Source organism: Myxine glutinosa, chromosome 2 (assembly GCF_964187855.1).
Source record: "Myxine glutinosa chromosome 2, kmMyxGlut1.1, whole genome shotgun sequence".
In the NCBI taxonomy this organism is placed as follows: domain Eukaryota; kingdom Metazoa; phylum Chordata; class Myxini; order Myxiniformes; family Myxinidae; genus Myxine; species Myxine glutinosa.
In genome coordinates, this window is record NC_136262.1 from 139420951 (window position 1) to 139444366 (window position 23416).

The 23416-nt window shown below is 44.8% G+C and overlaps 1 protein-coding gene across 2 annotated transcripts in view; it reads left to right on the forward strand.

Annotated features, from left to right (window-relative positions):
• The window catches only part of TRPM7 (transient receptor potential cation channel subfamily M member 7), a 250871-nt gene that overhangs the window by 70204 nt on the left and 157251 nt on the right, over positions 1-23416 (forward strand). For both annotated transcript variants that reach the window (XM_078771748.1, XM_078771749.1), the window contains 4 exons: positions 5591-5725; positions 14807-14860; positions 19698-19838; positions 20026-20181. In XM_078771748.1, coding sequence (XP_078627874.1) covers positions 5591-5725; positions 14807-14860; positions 19698-19838; positions 20026-20181 — 486 coding nt within the window. The remainder of the gene's footprint in view (positions 1-5590; positions 5726-14806; positions 14861-19697; positions 19839-20025; positions 20182-23416) is intronic.

Sequence of the window (23416 nt, forward strand, 5' to 3'; positions counted from 1 at the left end):
GGGACAATGACAGAGAGATCAGGAGAAGTGGGGGAAGTATTGGTCAGAAGAAGAGTGGACATATGTTGTGTGCAGGAGACGAGATGGAAGGGAAATGGTGTGAGAATGGTAAAGGGTAGGCAGGGACAGAAATACAAGTTTGTGTGGCAAGGGTGCTCGGAAGGCGTGCATGGTGTTGGTGTCCTGTTTTCTGAGGAGTTTGGAGACCGTGTTGTGAGTGTGACTAGAGTGAGTGATAGGTTGATGATGGTGAAAATGATGATTGGAAAGCTCTTTGTGAACGTCATCTCGGGATATGCTCCACAGGTCGGTCGGAGCGATGAAGAGAGGGACAAGTTCTGGTGTGCGATAGAGAAGCTGATGGAAGATGTGAAGGATGAGGAAGTTGTTGTGGTAGGAGGAGACCTAAATGGACATGTGGGAAGGAGTATGGACGGTTTTGAGGGAGTTCATGGGGGTTATGGTGTGAGGAATGGAGAAGGTGAAAGGATTTCGGAGTTGGCTGATGGAGCTGGTTTGTTGATTTGTAATACTCAGTTCCAGAAAGAGGATAATAAGCTTGTTACATACACATCAGGTGGGTCGACGGCAACCGTTGACTACCTGATGGTGCGTAGGCGAGACAGGGGGCACCTCCGGGACACAAAGGTGATCCCGGGGGAGGAGGCTGTTTCACAGCACCACTTGGTTGTCTGCGACATAAGGGTGAAAGGTGCGAGGAGAGCTTGGCGGGTGAAGCACCAACCGAGAATGAAGGTGTGGTGGTTGAAAGAGGTGACAGTGAGGGAGGCATTAAAAGATAGCCTGAGTATGGCAGAGGATGATGTGGTTGAGCTTGAAAGTGGTTAGATGTCAATGAAAGACAGTCTGTTGGGAGCCGTTGGTGAAGTATGTGGATGGACAAAAGGACCTCCGAGGCACTCGGAAACATGGTGGTGGGATGATGAAGTTGGAAAGAGGATTGACGAGAAGAGGAAGAAGGTCAAGGAGTGGCAGAAGGCGAAGGGTACGGGGGCAGAAAAGGCAGAACATGAAAGTTATAAGGCAGCCAAGAAGTCTGCAAAGAAAGAGGAAGCAAAAGCGCAGGAGGCATGTAGGAAAATGTTCGGAGAACGCTTCGATTAGGAAGAGGGTCAGAGGGCGGTATTCAGGATTGCAAAGCAGACAGCGAAAGAGAGGTGTGATGTGATGGGGGTGAGTTGCTTGAAGGATGAAGTGGGACGGACAAATCGTTGTCGACCCAGATGGAATTAAAGGAAGATGGAAAAGATATATGGAAATGCTGTTGAATACAGAGAATGAATGGGATGGCAACATCAAGAGTAACCCAGTTTTAGGACCGGCAGAGAAGATAACTGAGAAGGAAGTTGAGGAAGCAATGAAGAGTAGAAAAGCAGGAGGGTCGACGGGAGTTGTGGGAGATATGTTGAAGGTAGCGGGAAGTTGGTGTGTGAAGAGAATGTCAGAGATCTGTAATCTTGTGGTGAAAGTAGGCCGCATTCCAGTGGATTGAGTACCCTCGTCCGTCTATACAAGGGGAAAGGTGACCCTCTGGACTGTGGCTCGTATCGAGCGATAAAGTTATTGGAGCATGGAATGAAGGTATTGGAAAGGGTGTTGGAGAGGAGGATAAGGAAGAAAGTGAAGATCGACGAAATGCAGTTTGGATTTATGCCAGGAAGAGGAATGACAGACGTGCTTTTTATTGTAAGGCAGTTGCAGGAGAAGTACATGGAGAAGAGGAAGAAGTTGTTTCTTGGGTTTGTTGATCTGGAGAAAGCATTCGATAGGGTTGCACATTAAGTAATGACATGGGCATTGAGGAAGTTAGGAGTGGAGGAATGGTTGATCAGTGTAGTGATGGCAATGTACGAGAGAGCGCACACAGCTGTAAGGCCGAATAGTCAGGTTCACTATGTCAATAAATTATATTTCATTCAAAATCATGGTAGATTAGCAAACCTATACATTTTTGGCAAGGTTATAGCATAAGGAAACTAAAAATCAATGTTTACATTTGGAGAGATACCTGTATGGCGGCCATTTTGGATTTTCAAAATGGTCACTGTAAAATACATATTTTGTTCTATTTCTGCCTCTAATTACCCTAAAAACTTTTAAAAATATACGAAACCTATATTTTCAGGGACAAGGAATCCACTGAAAGTATCAAATTAGTGCTATGGGGAATGGTAAGACACGAATCAAAGGTTTTGAATTGCAAAATACTGTCTTTATATTCGCGATAAGTTGCATAATCAAATACATGTTATCATTTTGTACAGGCAGTTAATAACATCAAAATGTGTCACAATAATTCATATCACCAAACATACACAGGCAGTCAGCAAAATCATATATACACATGCAGTCAGTATAACTTCACATCTACACAGGCAGTCAATGACAAAATATACACAGGCAGTCAATGGCATCAAACATACACGATTACAGAATATGCCATTTAGAGTTGGTCATCACTGTCCTGTGTGTCGTATCCGACAATATAGTCCGCATCGTTTTCACAGTCCGTTCCACACAAGCAAAGGTCGGTCAAATTGATTGGCAAATCGAATTGGTCGAATGGTCGATCGAATCGAATCGAATCGATCGAATTGGTCGAATGGTCGAATGGTCGATCGAAGCGATTGGTCGAATGGTCGAATTGGTCGAATGGAATTGGCCGATTGGTCGAATTGGTCGAATCAAATTGGTCAAAATTGGCAAATGTTTTCCATGATTTTGAACGAAAAAACATAGTGAACCTGACTAGAAGGACGGGAACAGTGGTGAGTTTGAGGTGAAGGTTGGAGTGCATCAGGGGTCGGTACCAAGTCCACTACTATTTGTAGCTGCGATGGAGGTGCTGGCTCGGAATGTAAAGGAGGGTTTCCCGTGGGAGTTGTTGTATGCAGATGATCTGGTGTTGATTGGGGAAAGTAGGGCTGGACTGAAGGAGAAGATGAACAAGTGGAAGGAATGTATGGAGACAAAATGTCTGAAGGTGAATATCGGAAAAACGAAGGTGATGGCAAGTGGTAAAGCATGTGGTGAGGTGGAAAGAACTGGGAAGTGGCCGTGTGCCGTGTGCTGTGTGCAGGAAGGGTGTCGGAGTGAATGCCATTCAATATACAATGTGCGCTGAGTGGGTTCATCAAAAATGTAGTGGTCTGAGAGGGTCATTAACCAGTGTGGCAGCTACATTCAAGTGTAAGGTGTGCACAGAGGGAGCTGCAGATGGAGGAAATGTTGAGTTGGATCTTGGAGACCGAGTGAAGCTGGAAGGTGTGAAAACATGTTTGCTATCTCGGAGACATGCTGAATGGAGAAGGTGGATCAGACTCGGCAACGGTTGCTCGAGTGAGATGTGCATGGAAGAAATTTCGGGAACTGAGTGGCGTGCTGACGAGGAGGGGAGTGTCGTTGAAGCTGAAGGGAAAGGTGGATGCTGCATGTGTGAGAAGTGTTATGATTTATGGGAGCAAGACATGGGTAATGAACGTAGAGCAGCAACGAAGGCTGGAAAGGGTGGAAATGTGAATGTTTCGGTGGATGTGTGGAGTATCGTTGAGAGAGAGAGGAAGACAAATGATGAATTGCGAAAGATGATGGGAATAGAGCCTGTGATTGATGCTGTGAAGAGAAACAGGTTGAGATGGTTTGGTCATGTGTTGAGGAAGGATGAAAGTGACTGGTTGAGAAGAGTGATGGAAATGAATGTACAGGGTCCGTCAGGGAGGTGTGACGATTTTCAGAAAACTCGTACACAGTTATTTTTAGTCGAATTTCAATTTTTATTTTTTAAAAAGACTACATATATAATGCCATGTTATACACTGTAACAAAGACATTTTAAAAATGTAATTCATGTTTGAAAAATGACATTATCTAAATGGCGGCCGTTCTTGTCCAAGCATTCTTGCAGACGTGCGGAAAAGTTGTCCATAGACCTTTCAACCATGGCAAGTGGAATCGCTCGAATTTCTCTGGTGATGGCATCTGAAAGGGTCTCAAGAGTGCGTGGTTTTTCAATGTAAACCTTAGCTTTCAGGTAACCCCATAAAAAATAGTCACAGGGTGAAAGATCGGGCGATCGAGGGGGCCACTCCACATCCCCACGGATTGAAATGAGGTGCCCGGGAAAATGTTCTCTTAATAAGGCCATTGATTCTCTTGAGGTATGGCAAGTAGCCCCATCTTGCTGAAACCAAACTGTAGGGAGGTCAATGCGACGTCGTCTCAATTCAGGCAGTAAGAACTCGCGCAACATCGTAACATAACGTTGTGAGTTGACTGTCACAGTGCGCGACTGACATCCGTAGAGCGCGAGCGTGCCGTACCGCTGACCGACGAGGGCTGGCCTCCACAGCTTGTCGAACCCTTTCGATGTTTTCCGGGGTCCTAACGGTTCGATCACCTCCCCGAGCTGCTCCCGGCCTCACAGATCCAGTTGTCCTGAAGTTTTTTTACCCACTTCAATATTGTGTTTCGAGACGGAACGGCGCCACGTCGACCAACATTGAAGTGAGTACGAAATCTGCGCTGTGTAAGCACCACCGAACTACCCGTTTGAATAAACGTCTCAACAACAAAGACGCGATGTTCAATCGTCCACAGCTCCATGGCTACTGAAATGGCGCCTAACAACGAGTAACCAACAGCCATCACGCATGCGCTAGACCCCCCACTTGCATTGTTATACCCAATTCAAACATGAATTACATTTTTGTCATGTCTTTGTTACAGTGTATTAAATGGCATTATATACGTAGTATTTAAAAAAAATAAAAATTGAAATTCGACTAAAAATAACTGTGTACGAGTTTTCTGAAAATCGTCACACCTCCCTAACGGACCCTGTAGAAGTAAGTCGAGGATGGGGAAGAGAGAGAAAGACTTGGCTAAAGGTGGTGGAAGAAGAAATGCGGGCAAGAGGGTGAACAAGGAGAGATGCAGAAAATAGGGCAAAATGGAGAAGATTGTCATGCGGCCCGCACGGCCAACCCCCGCTCTTGCAAGGAAAATGGCCTTAAAATGCCTGTTGTTGTATGGCTTCATTCTCCAGGGGAGAATGTACTGAATGTGCATCAAGGTTTAAGGTGGATCTTGTTCAATGGGCAGGAAATAAGTTTTGGTTTTGGGCTCCATCATAGAAATACCCATGTTGAGTTCCATAAATATATTTTTGCAGATAAAACGTCTTTTTTTTTTTTTTTTACTCAATATTGTGTTCGTTCATCTATTGTCATTGCGAGTTCTTGGAGGTTTCTACAGAAGCCCAATATACATGAAGGTATAGCATTAATGCATGTTTTTGTGTTGCCATGGAGCCAGCTTATGAATCACCATTACAAGATAATACAGCATTCACTACAACTGAGAAAAGCAATATCGTCAAGTGCTTCTTTTTTTTTCCTCCTCCAAAATGAAAATGCAGTTTGTGGTTAAATTGTGCAGCCATGCTTGGAAATTCTGCAATGACTGTAAACCCCTTCTATGTTTTTGCACACTGCCATTTTGACAAACGTGGAAATAAATATCTGTAGCCTGTACATCAACTGGCCACCTAATATGATTGAGCATGTGTGAGGTGGGGGCACTGGAGCGAGCCATGCTGGATGCGCTGGTGATGGATCGCATGGAGTTTGTGAAGCTGCTCATTGAAAATGGCGTGAGCATGCACAAGTTTCTGACATTTCCACGTCTTGAGGAGCTCTACAACACGGTATGGCTGGAACCTAACCCCCCTTTTACCATAGGCTGGTGGTTACCAAACTTTTTTGTCCATAACCCAAAATTTGAAATCTTATTCGCCTCGTGATCCAAAGGGTACTTCTTGGTGCTTGTACTTAAGATTAAAATTGTGAAAGAAAACACTTACCCCCCCCCCCCCCCCCCCTCAAAAAAACAGGATTTGGAGGGATTTTTTTGCAGGTTCGGGTTGTGACCCTCGGTCTGGGAACCCCTGCACTTGGTTTTAACTATCACGGTTTTGAATATTTATTATTTAAGGGTTTACTGTATTTATACCGTATTTGTGGAGTATAAGTCAATACTTTTTCCAACCCTCCCCCCCCCCCCCCCCCCCCCCAATTCCGGGGCCTCGACATACTTAGAATCAACTTATCTATGGTTTAAGACATTGAATTTCATATATGAAAAAAATTGCAAAGTTTGATCATTTCTGAAATAATTAGTAAAATTAATTTAAAACGCACTGCAGAAATCATTGTCCGGAACGTTTATCGATTGGGTGAGGAATTAATACATATTGGAGACAAATATGAAACAAAATCAATAAAGAACACAAATGAAATGCACAAATGGACAATTAAATGAATACTTACAGGGGTACTCACCAAAATGTACGGCCAAAATTTTCTTGGCAGGACCGGAGTGGTGCGGATATGTAATGGAGGGGTTACAGGGAGGGAGAGGCAGGCCTTCATGTGTCAGACGGACTGCTCGAATAATTTGTGGTCTGGGAAGGCAAAGGGGTTGTAAACCCGGAGCGATACAGCACTCCTCTCACGCTGATTGGGATTTCTGGTGAGTCAAGCGGCGAATCTGGAATTGAGAAATGTCCAATGGAGCTATCGAACGGTCCGTGTAGCGAATCCGGTTTGGAGAAGTCGTCGTCAAGGTGCCGCGAGATGGTGCCATCAGAGTGCCAGGGAAATACAAATATTTGTGTGAAGATGATGCTTGTGTTGACAAGAAAAGAGTATTAAAAAAATCAACTCAAAAATGCACACTGACTGTACTGTACAGAAATCATTGTCCGGAATGTTTGCCGATTGGGTGCAAAAGTAAACGTTAATCCGCTCATGGAGGCTATGTTATATCATAAATATGAAAAATGTGTTTAGGACTGGCATAAAGCGAAGGATACGTTGCGGACTTTGGCTGTAAAGCTAGGTGGGCAAACATTGAGGATAAGTTGGAGGAATGTATTTACATTCCTATATTTATCCGAAAGGTCGTCTCGTCCCACAAAGTAATTAAAATAATGTGCACACATCAAATTTATATTCATGACCCTGGAAGTACTGTATGTATAGACCCATAGGTATAGATCTCAAACAAGGAAATGGGAAAGTCTGTTTATTTACAGAAAAAGTCTGATTTGTTTGCTGTGATTTTTATGATGAAGCGTACTTTGGGGCACGAGAAACTGGGTGTCTGGTCGTTCAACTCCAGGGCGTTGACGCGCTAGCCTTTTTTAAAAGGATGTTTCCCCAGACAAGTCATTCAGCCACTCTCGGTAAAGGGCTAAGATGCAGAATGGAAATGAATATCCAATGGGTCCACAGTCTCCAAAGGGTTCACTGAGTGTAACAAGTGTACAGCTGGCTGGGTGTGGGTTCATCTCTCACCAGCCATGGCACCTCAGCAAAGGACTTCTGCGACTCATTGGGACTGATACAATCTGTCAATTTCCCGACCCGGAACTCAGTCAATGGAGCATCTTCTCTTCTGGACCTGGTTATGACTAACTTCCCTGCAAATGTCTGCTGCTCTTCTTCTGCTTCAATCGGTTCTTCTGATCATGTGCTTGTTAAAGTGGACATCTCACTGGCCATTCTCAGAGAGCCTCCTCAGCGCCGACGAGTCTGGCATTTCACTCAGGCCGACTGGCACGGTCTGCAAGCAGCCATCAATCAACTGGGCTGGTCTCCCATCTCTAATGCCTCTGACATCAATTCTTCCAAAGCAAACTGCTCTCTCTCATGCACAGATTTATCCCATCTCGTCTTCAGTTGTCTTACCCTTCCTCCCGTCCATGGTACACTGAATCTTGTGGTGAGGCAGTTGCCCTGAAACAACTTGCCTTTGCGTCTTGGAAGGCAAATCCAACTGAAGGCAATCTCAGTTCCTTCCACCAAGCTCGAAACAAGTGTGTTTCTACCCTCAGGAGTGCCAGGAAGCACTCACTATCTCTCCACACTCAAGATTGAACTCTCAAACCTGTCTCCTTCCTCCAAATCCTGGTGGTGTCTGGTCAAATCCGTTTCTGGTGTTTGTTCCCCCTCCATCCCCTCCCTTACCTCAAACGGCTACACAGTTGACACTACACGTGACAAAGCCGAATGCCTCAACTCTGTGTTTGCCTCAAAATCTTGTGTCCCAAACCCATCTCTCTCTGTTCCCACCTTTCCCAGTCGAACCCAACTGCTCCTGGACTCTGTGTCCTTCTCTCCTGACAAGGTGGAGAAGTTTTTGTCAAACCTCGACTCTGATTCTGCAACTGGACCAGATGGCATCAGCCCACAGGTCCTAAAATCCTGCTCTTCGGCTCTATCTCACCCTCTCTCTATTCTTTTCACCCTCTCTTTTGCTCAAGGTCATCTGCCAGCATCTTGGAAATCAGCAAACATTACAGCTTTACACAAAAAGGTTCAAAAACAGATCCTTGCAACTACAGACCAATCAGCCTGCTCCCAATTATCAGCAAAGTCATGGAATCCATCATTGCTTCAGATATCAAATCCTTCCTCTTGTCCAATGGCTTGATCTCCGATCATCAATTTGGATTCAGACCAGGTCATTCTACTCTGGACATGTTGCTTCTGCTGTCTCAACAATGGATGGAGGTCCTCAATGCCAAACAGGTTTTCAGAGCTGTCTCACTTGACATATCACGTGCCTTCGATACAGTCTGGCACCCAGCTCTGTTCACCAAACTCACCTCCTATGGTATTCACGGAAATCTCCACTCATGGCTTGCGGACTTCCTCTCTGGTCGTAGGCAACGTGTGGCCCTGAATGGATTTCTCTCATCTCCCCTTCCTGTTCTGGCTGGAGTTCCCCAAGGTAGTGTTCTGGGCCCTGTGCTATTTCTGGTCTTCATCAATGATGAGGAGTTCTGGAAATCTCGCAGGATTGTGAAAGAAAACAACTGTCATTATTTACTTTTAACAATGCGTATAAAGCAAGTCGTATAAAGCATCGGGGCCTGGCGAAGCGTGCGGGTGGACGGAGGGCTTCCTCACGCCGGAGCTTGGAGCCGCGTGTGGACGGTGGACAAGACGACGGACAGATACCACATTTCCCCACACGAGGTTTTGGACAACTGCTGGGCTCTTGGAAGCTGAAGGCCGCATTTGGACTTGACGGTAGAGAATCGAAAGGAGGCCGTCTAATCTGCTCGCCTCACGCTTGTTGTATCTTCGACGCGCGGTGTTCGACACCGCCATTTTGGACCACTTCCCGCATGAGTGGCTACCCCAGTTTCAACAGCCGCCAAGCTCCTGAAAGTACTCTTTGGGACGCCAAGCTAAGTGCCGGCTGAAGGGGTTTATTTTCATTTTATCTTTCCCTTGACACCACCCTCCACCCCCCAGAATTTCCATGTTTTAAACGTTTCCCGGTGTGTACCCTGGATAAGAATAGGTACACCGTATCCCTGCATGTCGTAAGAGACGACTAAGAGGGTTGGCATCAGGAAGGGCATCCGGCCATAAAAACATTGCCTCAAAAAGAGAACCATGACAATTACAACTACATATGGGCAGGGTACAGCCCGAAGTGGAGATCGGTTTCTGAGGTTTGGGACATGGAATGTAGGGACAATGACAGGGAGATCAGGAGAAGTGGTGGAAGTATTGGTCAGAAGAAGAGTAGACATATGTTGTGTGCAAGAGACGAGATGGAAGGGAAGTGGTGTGAGAATGGTGAAGGGTAGGCAGGGACAGAAATACAAGTTTGTGTGGCAAGGGTGCCCGGAGGGCGTGAATGGTGTTGGTGTCCTGTTTTCTGAGGAGTTTGTAGACAGTGTGGTGAGTGTGACTAGAGTGAGTGATAGGTTGATGATGGTGAAAATGATGATTGGAAAGTTCTTGGTGAACGTCATCTCGGGATATGCTCCGCAGGTTGGTCGAAGCGATGAGGAAAAGGACAAGTTCTGGTGTGCGTTAGAGAAGCTGATGGAAAACGTGAAAGATGAGGAAGTTGTTGTGGTAGGAGGAGACCTAAATGGACATGTGGGAAGGAGTATTGATGGTTTTGAGGGAGTTCATGGGGGTTACGGATATGGTGTGAGAAATGGAGAAGGTGAAAGGATTTTGGAGTTTGCTGATGGAGCTGATTTGTTGATTTGTAATACTCAGTTCCAGAAAGAGGATAATAAGCTTGTTACATACACGTCAGGTGGGTCGACGACAACCGTTGACTACCTGATGGTGCGTAGGCGAGATAGGGGGCACCTCCGGGACACAAAGGTGATCCCGGGGGAGGAGGCTGTTTCACAGCACCACTTGGTTGTCTGCGACGTAAGGGTGAAAGGTGCGAGGAGAGCTCGGCGGGTGAAGTACCAACCGAGAATGAAGGTGTGGAGGTTGAAAGAGGTGACAGTAAGGGAGGCATTAAAAGAGAGGCTGAGTAGGGTCGAGGATGATGTGGTTGAGCTTGAAAGTGGTTGGATGTCAATGAAAGCTAGTCTGTTGGGAGCCGTTGGTGAGGTATGTGGATGGACAAAAGGACCACCGAGGCACTCGGAAACATGGTGGTGGGATGATGAAGTTGGAAAGAGGATTGACGTGAAGAGGAAGAAGTTCAAGGAGTGGCAGAGGGCGAAGGGTACGGGAGCAGAAACAGCAGAGCATGAAAGTTATAAGGCAGCCAGGAAGGCTGCAAAGAAAGAGGTAGCAAAGGCGCAGGAGGCATGTAGGAAAATGTTCGGAGAACGCTTGGATTCGGAAGAGGGTCAGAGAGCGGTATTCAGGATTGCAAAGCAGATAGCGAAAGAGAGGTGTGATGTGATGGGGGTGAGTTGCTTGAAGGATGAAGTGGGACAAATCGTTGTCGACCTTGATGGAATTAAAGGAAGATGGAAAAGATATATGGAAATGCTGTTGAATACAGAGAATGAATGGGATGGCAACATAGAGAGTAACCCAGTTTTAGGACCGGCAGAGAAGATAACTGAGAAGGAAGTTGAGGAAGCGATAAAAGCAATGAAGGGTAGAAAAGCGGGAGGGCCGACGGGAGTTGTGGGAGATATGTTGAAGGCAGCAGGAAGTTGGGGTGTGAAGAGAATGACAGAGATCTGTAATCTGGTGGTGAAAGAAGGCCGCATTCCAGTGGATTGGGAACTGAGTACCCTCGTCCCTCTATACAAGGGGAAAGGTGACCCTCTGGAGTGTGGCTCGTACCGAGCGATAAAGTTATTGGAGCATGGAATGAAGGTATTGGAAAGGGTGTTGGAGAGGAGGATAAGGAAGAAAGTGAAGATCGACGAAATGCAGTTTGGATTCATGCCAGGAAGAGGAACGACAGACGTGCTTTTCATTGTGAGGCAGTTGCAGGAGAAGTACATGGAGAAGAGGAAGAAGTTGTTTCTTGGGTTTGTTGATCTGGAGAAAGCATTCGATAGGGTACCACGCAAAGTATTGACATGGGCATTGAGGAAGTTAGGAGTGGAGGAATGGTTGATCAGAGTAGTGATGGCAATGTACAAAAGAGCGCGCACAGCTGTAAGGACGAAGGACGGGAACAGTGGTGAGTTTGAGGTGAAGGTGGGAGTGCATCAGGGGTCGGTACTAAGTCCACTACTATTTGTAGCTGTGATGGAGGTGCTGGCTCAGAACGTAAAGGAGGGTTTACCGTGGGAGTTGTTGTATGCAGATGATCTGGTGTTGATTGCGGAAAGTATGGATGGACTGAAGGAAAAGATGAACACGTGGAAGGAATGTATGGAGACAAAAGGTCTCAAGGTGAATATCGGAAAGACGAAGGTGATGGCAAGTGGTAAAGCATGTGATGAGGTGGAAAGAACTGGGAAGTGGCCCTGTGCTGTGTGTAGGAAGGGTGTCGGAGTGAACTCCATTCAATGTACAATGTGCGCTGAGTGGGTTCATCAAAAATGTAGTGGTCTGAGAGGGTCATTAACCAGTGTGGCAGCTACATTCAAGTGTAAGGTGTGCACAGAGGGAGCTGCAGATGGAGGAGATGTTGAGTTGGATCTTGGAGACGGCGTGAAGCTGGAAGGTGTGAAAACATTTTGCTACCTCAGAGACATGCTGAATGGAGAAGGTGGATCAGACTTGGCAACGGTTGCTCGAGTGAGATGTGCATGGAAGAAGTTTCGGGAACTGAGTGGCGTGCTGATGATGAGGGGAGTGTCGTTGAAGCTGAAGGGCAAGGTGTATGCTGCATGTGTGAGAAGTGTTATGATTTATGGGAGCGAGACATGGGTAATGAACGTAGAGCAGCAACGAAGGTTGGAAAGGGTGGAAATGCGAATGGTTCGACGGATGTGCGGAGTATCGTTGAGAGAGAGGAAGAAAAATGATGAATTGCGAAAGATGATGGGAATAGAGCCTGTGATTGATGCTGTGAAGAGGAACAGGTTGAGATGGTTTGGTCATGTGTTGAGGAAGGATGAAAGTGACTGGTTGAGAAGAGTGATGGAAATGAATGTAGAAGGAAGCAGAGGACGGGGAAGACCGAGAAAGACTTGGCTAAATATGGTGGAAGAAGAAATGCGGGCAAGGGGGTTAACAAGGAGAGATGCAGAAAATAGGGCAAAATGGAGAAGATTGTCATGGGGACCGCAAGGCTAACCCCTGCTCTAGCAGGGAAAATGGCCTTTAAAATGCATGTTGTTGTTGTTGTATCAATGATCTCTCCGACTCTATGGAAAATCCTCTCTATCTCTTTGCTGATGACTCCACGATCTGCCGCTCCATTCCTCATCCCTCAGATCGGCAGTCTGCAGCCTCCTCACTCTCTGCAGACCTGGACAAAATCACAGACTGGTCAAACAAGTGGAACATGTCTTTCAATCCTGACAAATCTCACACTCTTACAATGTCTCTCTGAAAGGACCGACTGGAAAACCCTCCCATCTACTTTCTCAACAATCCTCTCCAAGAAGTTCTGTCGCTCAAGCTTTTGGGTCTCACTATCTGCCATGATCTTTCTTGGGAAAACCACATTTCCAAGCTGGCCTCCAAAGCCAGTCCCCGACTGGGCATCCTCCGTCGTGCGAAGTCCTTCCTTGGCACACCCGAGCTCCTCACCACATACAAGGCTTTCATCCGCAGCTCAATGGAATACTGTTCCCCCCTCTGGGCTGGTGCTCCTGCCTCACACCTAGCTCGGCTTCACGCTGTTGAGGCCAAAGCTTTCAGAATCATTGGAATCTCCTGCGATGAAGTCAACTCCGAGGGCCTTTCACTCACTCACCGCAGGCAGGTTGGTCGTCTTTCTGTCTTCTACCGACTCCTCTCCGGCCTTGCTCCCCCAGCTCTCTCTCTGTGCTCTGTCCCCCCAATATTCCTTCAGGTCGCACAAGATCTGCCTGCAACCCTCTTATGGTTAAACTGCCAAAATCTAGGCTCTCTGCTCACCTTCACTCTTTAATTCCCCTTTTCTCCCGCCTCTGGAACAAACTCCCCCACTCCCTTCAATCCCACTCCTCCTTCCAGGTCTTTAAAACAGCTGTTCACCACCATCTCTTATCTTCCCCCATCCAAAACCTTGATCTTTTCTACCCCTGGTAATTCACCCCAGAGTCCTTGCAGTGTTCATATGTTTTATACCTCTCCCACCTCCCCCCAAGTCCTCCCGATGTCCCTGCTCTCAAATGTTGTGTTTGTGTCCTTCCCACTCTCTTCCCATCTTGTCTGCCGCTCCCCTTGTTTTTTGTGTTTTGTGTGTCGGTTTGACTTTTTGTGTGATTAATGTTAGCTCTTTCACGAGCCTCGATCTTGTATACAAAAAAAAAAAATACAAAAAAAAAAAAAACGTGGCGCAGGGTCCCTTATGATTTTAAATAATGAAATGGGGCAGCCATTTGGCCCACCATCGCTATGTTGCACTCCTGAGTTAATTTTTGCTGCAGCCATAAACAACAATCTTCTTAATATTTCATTGAATACTCAGGGGGCCAAATGGGTTTTAACAGACATGGTGTGCTGTAAAAGGTTGGCTGCCAAAAATCATATCTATATATATCCAGAGACACTGCTCCCTCCAGCACCCGTTTTCCTGAATGGCGAGTCATCTTCCGTCAGATGCCTGCAACACAAGTTGACATAATGTTAGCTTTCACAATAAACATCTATAAAATGTATATAAAAAATCCATATACCCAGGGGACCAAATGGGTTTGTAACAGACATGGTGTGCTGTAAGAGGTTAAAATTTTAACATAAATGTATGGTTTTCCGAACACTTTAATGACTGGCCAATATTATGGCTTTCAAGGGAACTGCAGTTGGTACAGACTGTCATAATTACTGAGTTATGGTCTATTCGGGTTGCGAGAACTAACTTTTCCATTCGTGGGACATAGATAAACCATAATGGAGCTCCACTGAAGGCGCTGTATTCGCGTATCGGGTCATGTTGTTTCGAGGCTTCCTACAGATTTCCAGTGGCTTGTTGGCAAGGTTGTCCATATACATTTTGTTCCTAGATATATATAGATATGATTTTTGGCAGCAAAACCTTTTACAGCATGCCATGTCTGTTTTTCCAAGAAAAACTGGTTTGGCCCCCTGGGTAAAAGTCTACATAACCCGATCTTGATGGGGTGGCCCGACTTGTTTTCCATGAAAAGATGCAGTGATGTAATCATGGTACACAGCATGCTAATTTGGTTGCACATCTGCAGTTTTATCCATTTACTGTATAATCATAATTAATAGCACATGTAAATTAATGAATAGCAGCGTCTTTGGACTTCTTGAAAAGCGCTATATAAAATAAATGTATTATTATTATTATTATTAAATAAATGGTTTGCAATTTGTTTATTTGGTATATTCATACTCAACTGTTTAATTTGTGCCTTTTGCAGAAGCATGGACCGACAAATCCCTCCATTTATTATCTTGTCCGAGATGTAAAGAAGGTGGGCCTAACTTATTTCAACCTTTTTGGACAATGGACACAAGTGTCCATTATTATTGTTTTCCCATTTTGTGGTATTTTATGGCTTTCCTTTGTCTTTTGTTTTTTTTCTCCCTTTCTGCAATTCTCAAATTGGATGTTGTTCATAAAGTTATTGATCAGATCAGATTTTACTCGTAAGGTTATTAATTAGATCTAACTCATACATTTATTTTTCCTCCACCACCAAAGGTGTATGGAGGTTATGTTTTCACCCCTGTCTGTTTGTGAACAAAGTATCTCAAAATGTTGTGGACGGATTCAGATGAAATTTGGCAGAGATGTAGCGTATGTCACAAGGACGAAATGATTAGATTTTGTTGAAGATCCAGATTCGGATCCGGCTACTAGAATTTTTTCAGTGATTCTTTACCATTGGGCGATCAGGCCAAAAACGATACAACAACAGGCATTTTAAGGCCATTTTCCCTGCATGAGCGGGGGTTAGCCTTGCCGTCCCCATGACAATCTTTTCCATTTTGCCCTATTTTCTGCATCTCCCCTTGTTAACCCCCTTGCCCGCATTTCTTCCTCGACCATCTTTAGCCAAGTCTTTCTCGGTCTTCCCCGTCCTCTACTTCCTTCTACATTCATTTCCATCACTCTTCTCAACCAGTCACTTTCATCCTTCCTCAACACATGACCAAACCATCTCAAACTGTTTCTCTTCACAGCATCAATCACAGGCTCTATTCCCATCATCTTTCGCAATTCATCATTTGTCTTCCTCTCTCTCAACGATACTCCGCACATCCACCGAACCATTCGCATTTCCACCCTTTCCAGCCTTCCTTGCTGCTCTACGTTCATTACCCATGTCTCGCTCCCATAAATCATAACACTTCTCACACATGCAGCATACACCTTTCCCTTCAGCTTCAACGACACTCCCCTCCTCGTCAGCACGCCACGCAGTTCCCGAAACTTCTTCCATGCACATCTCACTCTAGCAGCCGTTGCCGAGTCTGATCCACCTTCTCCATTCAGCATGTCTCCCGAGGTAACAAAATGTTTTCACACCTTCCAGCTTCACTCCATCTCCAAGATCCAACTCAACATTTCCTCCATCTGCAGCGCCCTCTGTGCACACCTTACATTTGAATGTAGCTGCCACACTGGTTAATGACCCTCTCAAACCACTACATTTTTGATGAACCCACTCAGCGCACATTGTACATTGAATGGAATTTACTCCGACACCCTTCCTGCACACAGCACACGGCCACTTCCCAGTTCTTTCCACCTCACCACATGCTTTACCACTTGCCATCACCTTCGTTTTTCTGATATTCACCTTCAGACCTTTTGTCTCCATACATTCCTTCCACTTGTTCATGGAATCCATCATTGCTTCTGATATTAAATCCTTCCTCTTCCCCAATGGCTTGATCTCTGATCATCAATTTGGTTTCAGACCAGGTCATTCTACTCTGGGCATGCTGCTTCTGCTGTCTCAACAATCGATGGATGTCCTCGATGCCAAACAGGAAATCAGAGCTGTGTCCCTTGACATGCCACGTGCCTTTGATGCGGTCTGGCACCCCGCTTTGCTTACCAAACTCTTCTCTTATGGTATCCATGGAAACCTCCAGCATGGCTTGTGGACCTCCTCTCATGTCGTCGTCAACGTGTGGCTCTCAATGGAATTCTCTCATCTTTCTGTCCAGGCTGGAGTTCTTCCAGGCAATGTTCTGGGCCCTGTGCTTTTTCTGGTCTTCATTAATGATCTCTCCGACTCTCTGTAGAATCCTCTCTATCTTTTTGCTGATGACTCCACTCTCTGCCGCTCCATATCTCAACCCTCAGATTGGCAGGCAGCATCCTCTTCACTCTCTGCAGACCTGGACAAAATCACAAACTGGTCAAACAAGTGGAACATGTCTTTCAATCCTGACAAATCTCACACTCTCACTTTGTCTCTCCGAAAAGACCGTCTGGACAACCCTCCCATGTACTTTCTCAACAATCCTCTCGAAGAAGTTCTGTCACTCAAGCTTTTGGGTCTCACTATTGGTTCACGAGTTATCAAACAGAGTGACCACTATATTCGTCATGAGTGTGTGTCTGTCTGTTTGTCTGTCTGTCCGCAGCATAACTACCCGATGATATCATCCGATCTTAATGAAACTTGGGTGGGAGGTTGATATCATGATCTAGTTGTTTCCTGCCTAGAGTTGGCGTATTGTGCCCATTGTGGGTGGAGCGACGCCCGAAAAAGGTGTATTTTTAGGGGGTAATCGAGTTCAAGCTGCATCTTCTCCGAGGGAGTTAGTGGAATCTGACAGGGGTTTCGGTATTTGGTTAGGCCAATGTCGTGTGTCTAGCCCCACTGAGCTCGATTTTTCATTTTAGCCCCAAGGTCAAGGTCACAAGGTCATGAATGTTAGAAAGGTCGATTTTTGATGGTTTTATTACATTGTTCACTTCCTGATAGGGTGAAATGTCGTACCTGATCTTATATTATCACATATATCATGAAATACAAGTTTTCCAACAAATTTCAGAATCTTCAACCTTTGACCTTTGAAGGTCACAAAGGTCAAAGTTTCAAAGTTGTTGGAATCGAACCGAATTTTCGGTATTGTGTAGCTAACTAACCTCATAACTGATTATACATTGTTTTCTATCTCATTTCAAGGTCAGTAACCTTCGTTTTGACATTTCCAGGCCAGCACCACACACAATTATGTACAGCTGGCTCTTAAAGGCCTGCGCACGCAGCGCATATTGGGGCCCTTTGTAAATGGGTCAGAATTTTGAACGAGGTACATTTGGGCCTCCCAGGGGTCAAAATTCTGTTTTGGGAATAGCTAAAAATCACCTTGATATCCTTAAAGCCCTAAGCCTGGGCTATCAAACGCAGCCAAACTGACACCGATCGGCCCAGAGGTTCCGTTTTTATTCATGGTCAAAGTTTCCCTTCCTTGTTAGCATAACGTAAGAGACCAAAATAAGATATATGAATTCCTTCCTCTTCTTCCCGAAGATGCTGTTTCGGCTAGTTTTGCGTACTTAACGCACCAAGAGCGTCCCGATCTTTTTAAATGGCATAGAATTCAAGCTAATGTGATGGTCTGATGGTATATTTCACTTCGATATGCACTTACCTGGCTTACAGGGAGCATGACGTGCGTAACGTAAGAGACCGTTATGGTTTCTAAATTCACACTCAAACTTGTTGTGTCTCAGAGAAACAAAGGAGGTCAATGATTTTTACAGAGTTAATACATACGTATAACTGCTGTTTGTTGCGCCCTAAAGAAGAACTATGGAACACCCTGATATGTGCAAAACAGGGCTTATATAAATATCTCTTACGTTATGGTTCATCTGCTTCATCCTATATGAGGAGGAGCTGTGACTCAGGAACTGACATGAGTAACACAAAAACACATTCAGTAGAGTAGTTATATAGATCTACTTTTATTCCAGCTGTGAAAAGTATCTGAAAAAGGCTTTTATAATGAATGCATGGCTTTGAAGGGTAACGAAATACTTTTTAAAATGCCCTTTTTCACCATTTTTTGAGGTTCAGAGGCTTATAACATGTAGATAATTGATATAAAGTATATAAAACTATACATTTTCTGAAAGCCGTGATTGTGTTCTACAAGATGACACCTAAATGTACTAATTCAGAATATTTGGGACAAAGTTATATAGGTTTAAAGCAATGAATGTGTGTTTTTGGGGATTTGTACCTCGTTCAAAATTCTGACACAAATAGGCATGTACACCGCATGTCGGGGGCCGACACCTACCACGTTGGCCCCCGACCCCCCAGTCCGGGCCTGTTTCAGTTATAGTCCGTCCTTTGTCATTGAATACCGCTCGCTCGTGAACCATCGTCGTCTCCTGACTTGTCTGCCATCATCTTTCCTGGGAAAACCACATTTCCAAGCTGGCCTCCAAAGCCAGTCGCTGACTGGGCATCCTCCGTCGTGCGAAGTCCTTCCTTGGCACAACTGAACTTCTCACCACATACAAAACTTTATTGTGCATCACAATGGAATACTGCTCTCCCCTCTGGGATGGTGCTCCTGCCTCACACCTAGCTCGTCTTCACGCTGTTGAAACCAAAGCATTCAGAATCATTGGTATCTCCCACGTTGAAGCTGATTCTGAAGGCCTTTCTCTCTCTCACCACAGGCAGGGTGGTGGTCTTTCTGTCTTCTACCGACTCCTCTCCGGTCTTGCTCCCCCAGCTCTGTCTGTGGTCTGTCCCCCAAATATTCCTTCTGGTCGCACAAGATCTGCCAGCAACCCTCTTCTTGTGAAACTGCCAAAATCAATACTTTCTGCTCACCTTCACCCTTTCATTCCTCTGTTTTCCCACCTTTGGAACAAACTCCCACACTGTCTTCAATCCCACTCCTCCCTCCAGGTCTTTAAAACAGCTGTTCACCATCATCTCTGATCTTCCCCCATTGAAAACATTGATCTTTTATACCCCTGTTAATACACTCCAAATCCATCTCCTAAAAATTCCCTGTTTTCTTTCCTGAAATCCCCTGTAGTGTCCATCTTGTTTATCCCGTGTGCCCCGCACCAGCCCTCTCCCCTCCACAAATCTCCCGATGTCCCTGTTCTCCACTGTTGTGCTTCCCTCTCTCACCCCCCTCTTGTCTCCCGCTCCCTTTATTATATGTTATATATGCTAGCTCTTACACGAGCCTCGACTTAATATCCAAAGAAAAAATTAGTGGAGCATATGTGTGATCACTTGTTTTTTTCTACTTGTTGAAATTCTACAATTCTAAGTTTCTTCATTACTGATTGCTCAAACTGCTGTTCCACAGAGCAATCTGCCTCCTGACTACAAGATCACACTTATCGATGTGGGTCTCGTGATCGAGTCTTTGATGGGTGGCGCTTACCGCTGCACTTACACAAGGAAACGTTTTCGTATGTTCTACCAAAATGTCTTCGGGCAACAAAGGGTATGGCACAGTCTCGACTGTAAATTAATGAGGCCTTCAATAAGCAGAGGATACAAGTTGTATAGTAACATCTCTGCTGAGGGGTTATGAAAAAGGAGAGGTGTAAATATTGGTATGTTTTTGAGTGAAGTCTTATGACATTTTTCATCATGAAAAAGGAGAGGCTTCAAGTGAATCTTTGTTGCAGAAATATGCAAAGCCAAGCAATACCTCTACACTGCACACAAGCACATCCCAGCTGTTCAACCAACGGCACCCGCTTTTTGGAACCAGCCTGGCAGAGCACGACTCTCAAATGCGCCACAACCACTTCCTCAAAACAGCACAGCCTTACAAGCCCAAGGTTTGTGACAGAGGTCTGATTTGTACAGTAGCTTTGGAAAGTATTCACACCCCTTAACTTTTTTCACATTTTGTTGTGTTACAGCCTGAATTTAAAAAGGATTCAATTGAGATTTTTTTGGTCAATGGTCTCCACATATAATAACCCATAATGTCAAAGATGTCTACAACTTGATTGGAGACCACCTGTGACCAATTCAAATGAGTGGACATGATTTGGTGGAAAGAAACACACCTTTCTATATAAGGTCCCACAGTTGGCAGTGCTTGTCAGAGCAGAAACTCTACCATGAAGTCCAAGGAACTCTCCGTAGAACTCTGAGATAGAATTGTGAGGAGGTAAAGATCTGGGGAGGGGTATAAAACAATTTCTAGAGTGTTGAAAGTTTCCAAGAGCACAGTGGCTCCATCATTGGCTAATGGAAAGAATATGATACTTCCCAGACTCTTCTTGGAGCTGGCCGTCCAACCAAACTGAGCAACCGGGCAAGAAGAACATGTCAGCAAGGTGACCAATAACCCAGTGACCTTTCTGACAGAACTACATGGTTCCTTGGCTGAGATGAGAGAACCTGCCAGAAGGACAACAGTTGCTGCAGTGCTTCACAAATATCTACTTTATGGGAGAGTGGCAATATGGAAGCCACTCCTGAGAAAATGGCACATGACAGCATGCCTGGAGTTTGTAAAAAGGCATGTGAAAGACTCTGAGAGCATGAGGCAAAATATTCTGTGGTCTGATGAGATTAAAATTGAACTCTTTGGCCTGAACGCAAAGCGCTATGTCTGGCAGAAACTGAGCACAGCTCATCACCCATCTGCCAACATCCCTACAGTGAAGCATTGTGGTGGCAGCATCATGCTACGGGGATGCTTTTCAGTAACAGGGACTAGGATTCTTTTAAGGATAGAGGGAACTATGAATGGAGCCAAATACAGGCAAATCCTTGAGGGGAAACTGCTCACAGAGTGCAAAACACCTGAGACTGCAGCGAAGATTTACATTCCACCAGGACAATGACCCCAAGTATACAGACAAAGCAACACCGGAATGGCTTCAGACAAGAACGTGAAAGTCGTTGAGTGCCCAGCCAAAGCCCAGACCTGAATCCCATTGAGAATCTGTGGAAAGACTTGAAGATACCTGTTCACTGATGCTCCCCATCCAACTTGGCAGAGCTTGAGCAAATCTGCAAGGAAGAATGGGAGAAACTCTCCAAATCCAGATGTGCAAAGCTCATACAGATAAACCGAAGAAGACTCTTTATTGCTGTTAAAGGCGCTTCTATGACTCAGGACTTCTTCTATTCACTCATGGGGGTGAATACTTGTGTAAATTTGACATTTCAATTTTTTCATTTTTAATTATTTAGTAAAAATTTCTTTAAAAAAAAAAAATTCCACTTTGACATTGTGGGTTATTTTGTGGAGATCTGGACCAAATAATCTCAATTTAATCCATTTTAAATTCAGTCTGCAACACAACAAAATGTGAGAAAGGTCAGGGGGTGTGAATACTTTCTGAAGGTGAATGGTGAAGGTGGTCTTTCTGTCTTCTACCGACTCCTCTCCGGCCTTGCTCCCCCAGCTCTCTCTGTGCTCTGTCCCCCAAATATTCCTACAGGTCGCACAAGATCTGCCAGCAACCCTCTTATGGTTAAACTGCCAAAATCTAGGCTCTCTGCTCACCTTCACTCTTTCATTCCTCTTTTCTCCTGCCTCTGGAACAAACTCCCTCACTCCCTTCAATCCCACTCCTCCCTCCAGGTCTTTAAAACAGCTGTTCACCACCATCTCTTATGTTCCCCCATCCAAAACCTTGATCTTTTCTACCCCCATTAATTCACCCCAGATGCACATTTTTGAAATTCCAACTTCTTTCCTGGAAGTCCTTGCAGTGTTCATATGTTTTATACCTCTCCCACCTCCCCCCAAGCCCTCTCCCTCCCACAGTTCTCTCGATGTCTCTGCTCTCAAATGTTGTGTTTGTGTCCTTCCCCCTCTCTCCCCATCTTGTCTACCTCTACCCTTATTTTGTGTTTTATGTGTCGGTTTGACTTTTTGTGTGATTAATGTTAGCTCTTTCACGAGCCTCGATCTTGTATACAAAAAAAAAAAAAAGTTACTGCAGATGCCGAAATAAATATTGTCTTGGTTCTGAAAATTTTCCCGTCTTTTTATTTCATTTAATTGGATGAGCTTTTGATAATCTTTGTTCATATTGGATTTTGTGATGCAAACTGCACAACAATGGAAACGTATTTTTGCTTTGTATTCTTAATAACTTTGAGGATGTTAATTTGTGTGTATACACCGCCTGGCTGCTTGCTGGTTTGCATAACTCCTACTCCTAAGGGTTCTGGCGATGCTGCTGATGCAGTGCCCCATGTAGCTCAAGGCAGGAATTTAGAATCTGGCCCTGTTGCCAGCAGACAAAAGGTTCCACCATTTTGAAATACTATCACGAGACCTTTAATGTCTGGAGCTCATAGAGGGTACAGAAATGTTAATATACCCTTAAAAGGATAATCGACTCATTTGTACAACCTGCTGCTTCTGAACATGACCAGATGGACAATTTTGATCATTGGACTTCGAATAAACGCAAGACTAGCTTGCTCAAAGGTGAGAACATGATTGCTGAGCTATCCTATCAGCCCTTTGAGGGTGTACATTGTTGTAGACCTGCATTTATTTAACCTGCCAAAGACGGTGTTTGGGTTGCTGATCTGGGAATTTCACTTGGCAATTGCATATTGCTTCACTGAATTGGGAAACCAGCTATTTTTGGGGGCAAAAGGTCAAATGTCAATTCAAGGTCAAACTTCTAAAATCATCAATTTTGAACCGAAAAGTTGTCCATTTTAATCCTATTAATTTGGGAATTAAACAGCAATTACATAGTGCCTCATTGAATTGGGAAAGGAACTATTTTTGAGGTTAAAAGGTCAGCGCAACGTCAAACCTCTAAAATCATCAATTTCATCTGATTGAACCGAGCTTTTTTCTTTTCTTTTTCGGTGTGCGATAGAGAAGCTGATTGAAAACGTGAAAGATGAGGAAGTTGTTGTGGTGGGAGGAGACCTGAATGGACATGTGGGAAGGAGTATGGATGGTTTTGAGGGAGTTCATGGGGGTTACGGATATGGTGTGAGAAATGGAGAAGGTGAAAGGATTTTGGAGTTTGCTGATGGAGCTGATTTGTTGATTTGTAATACTCAGTTCCAGAAAGAGGA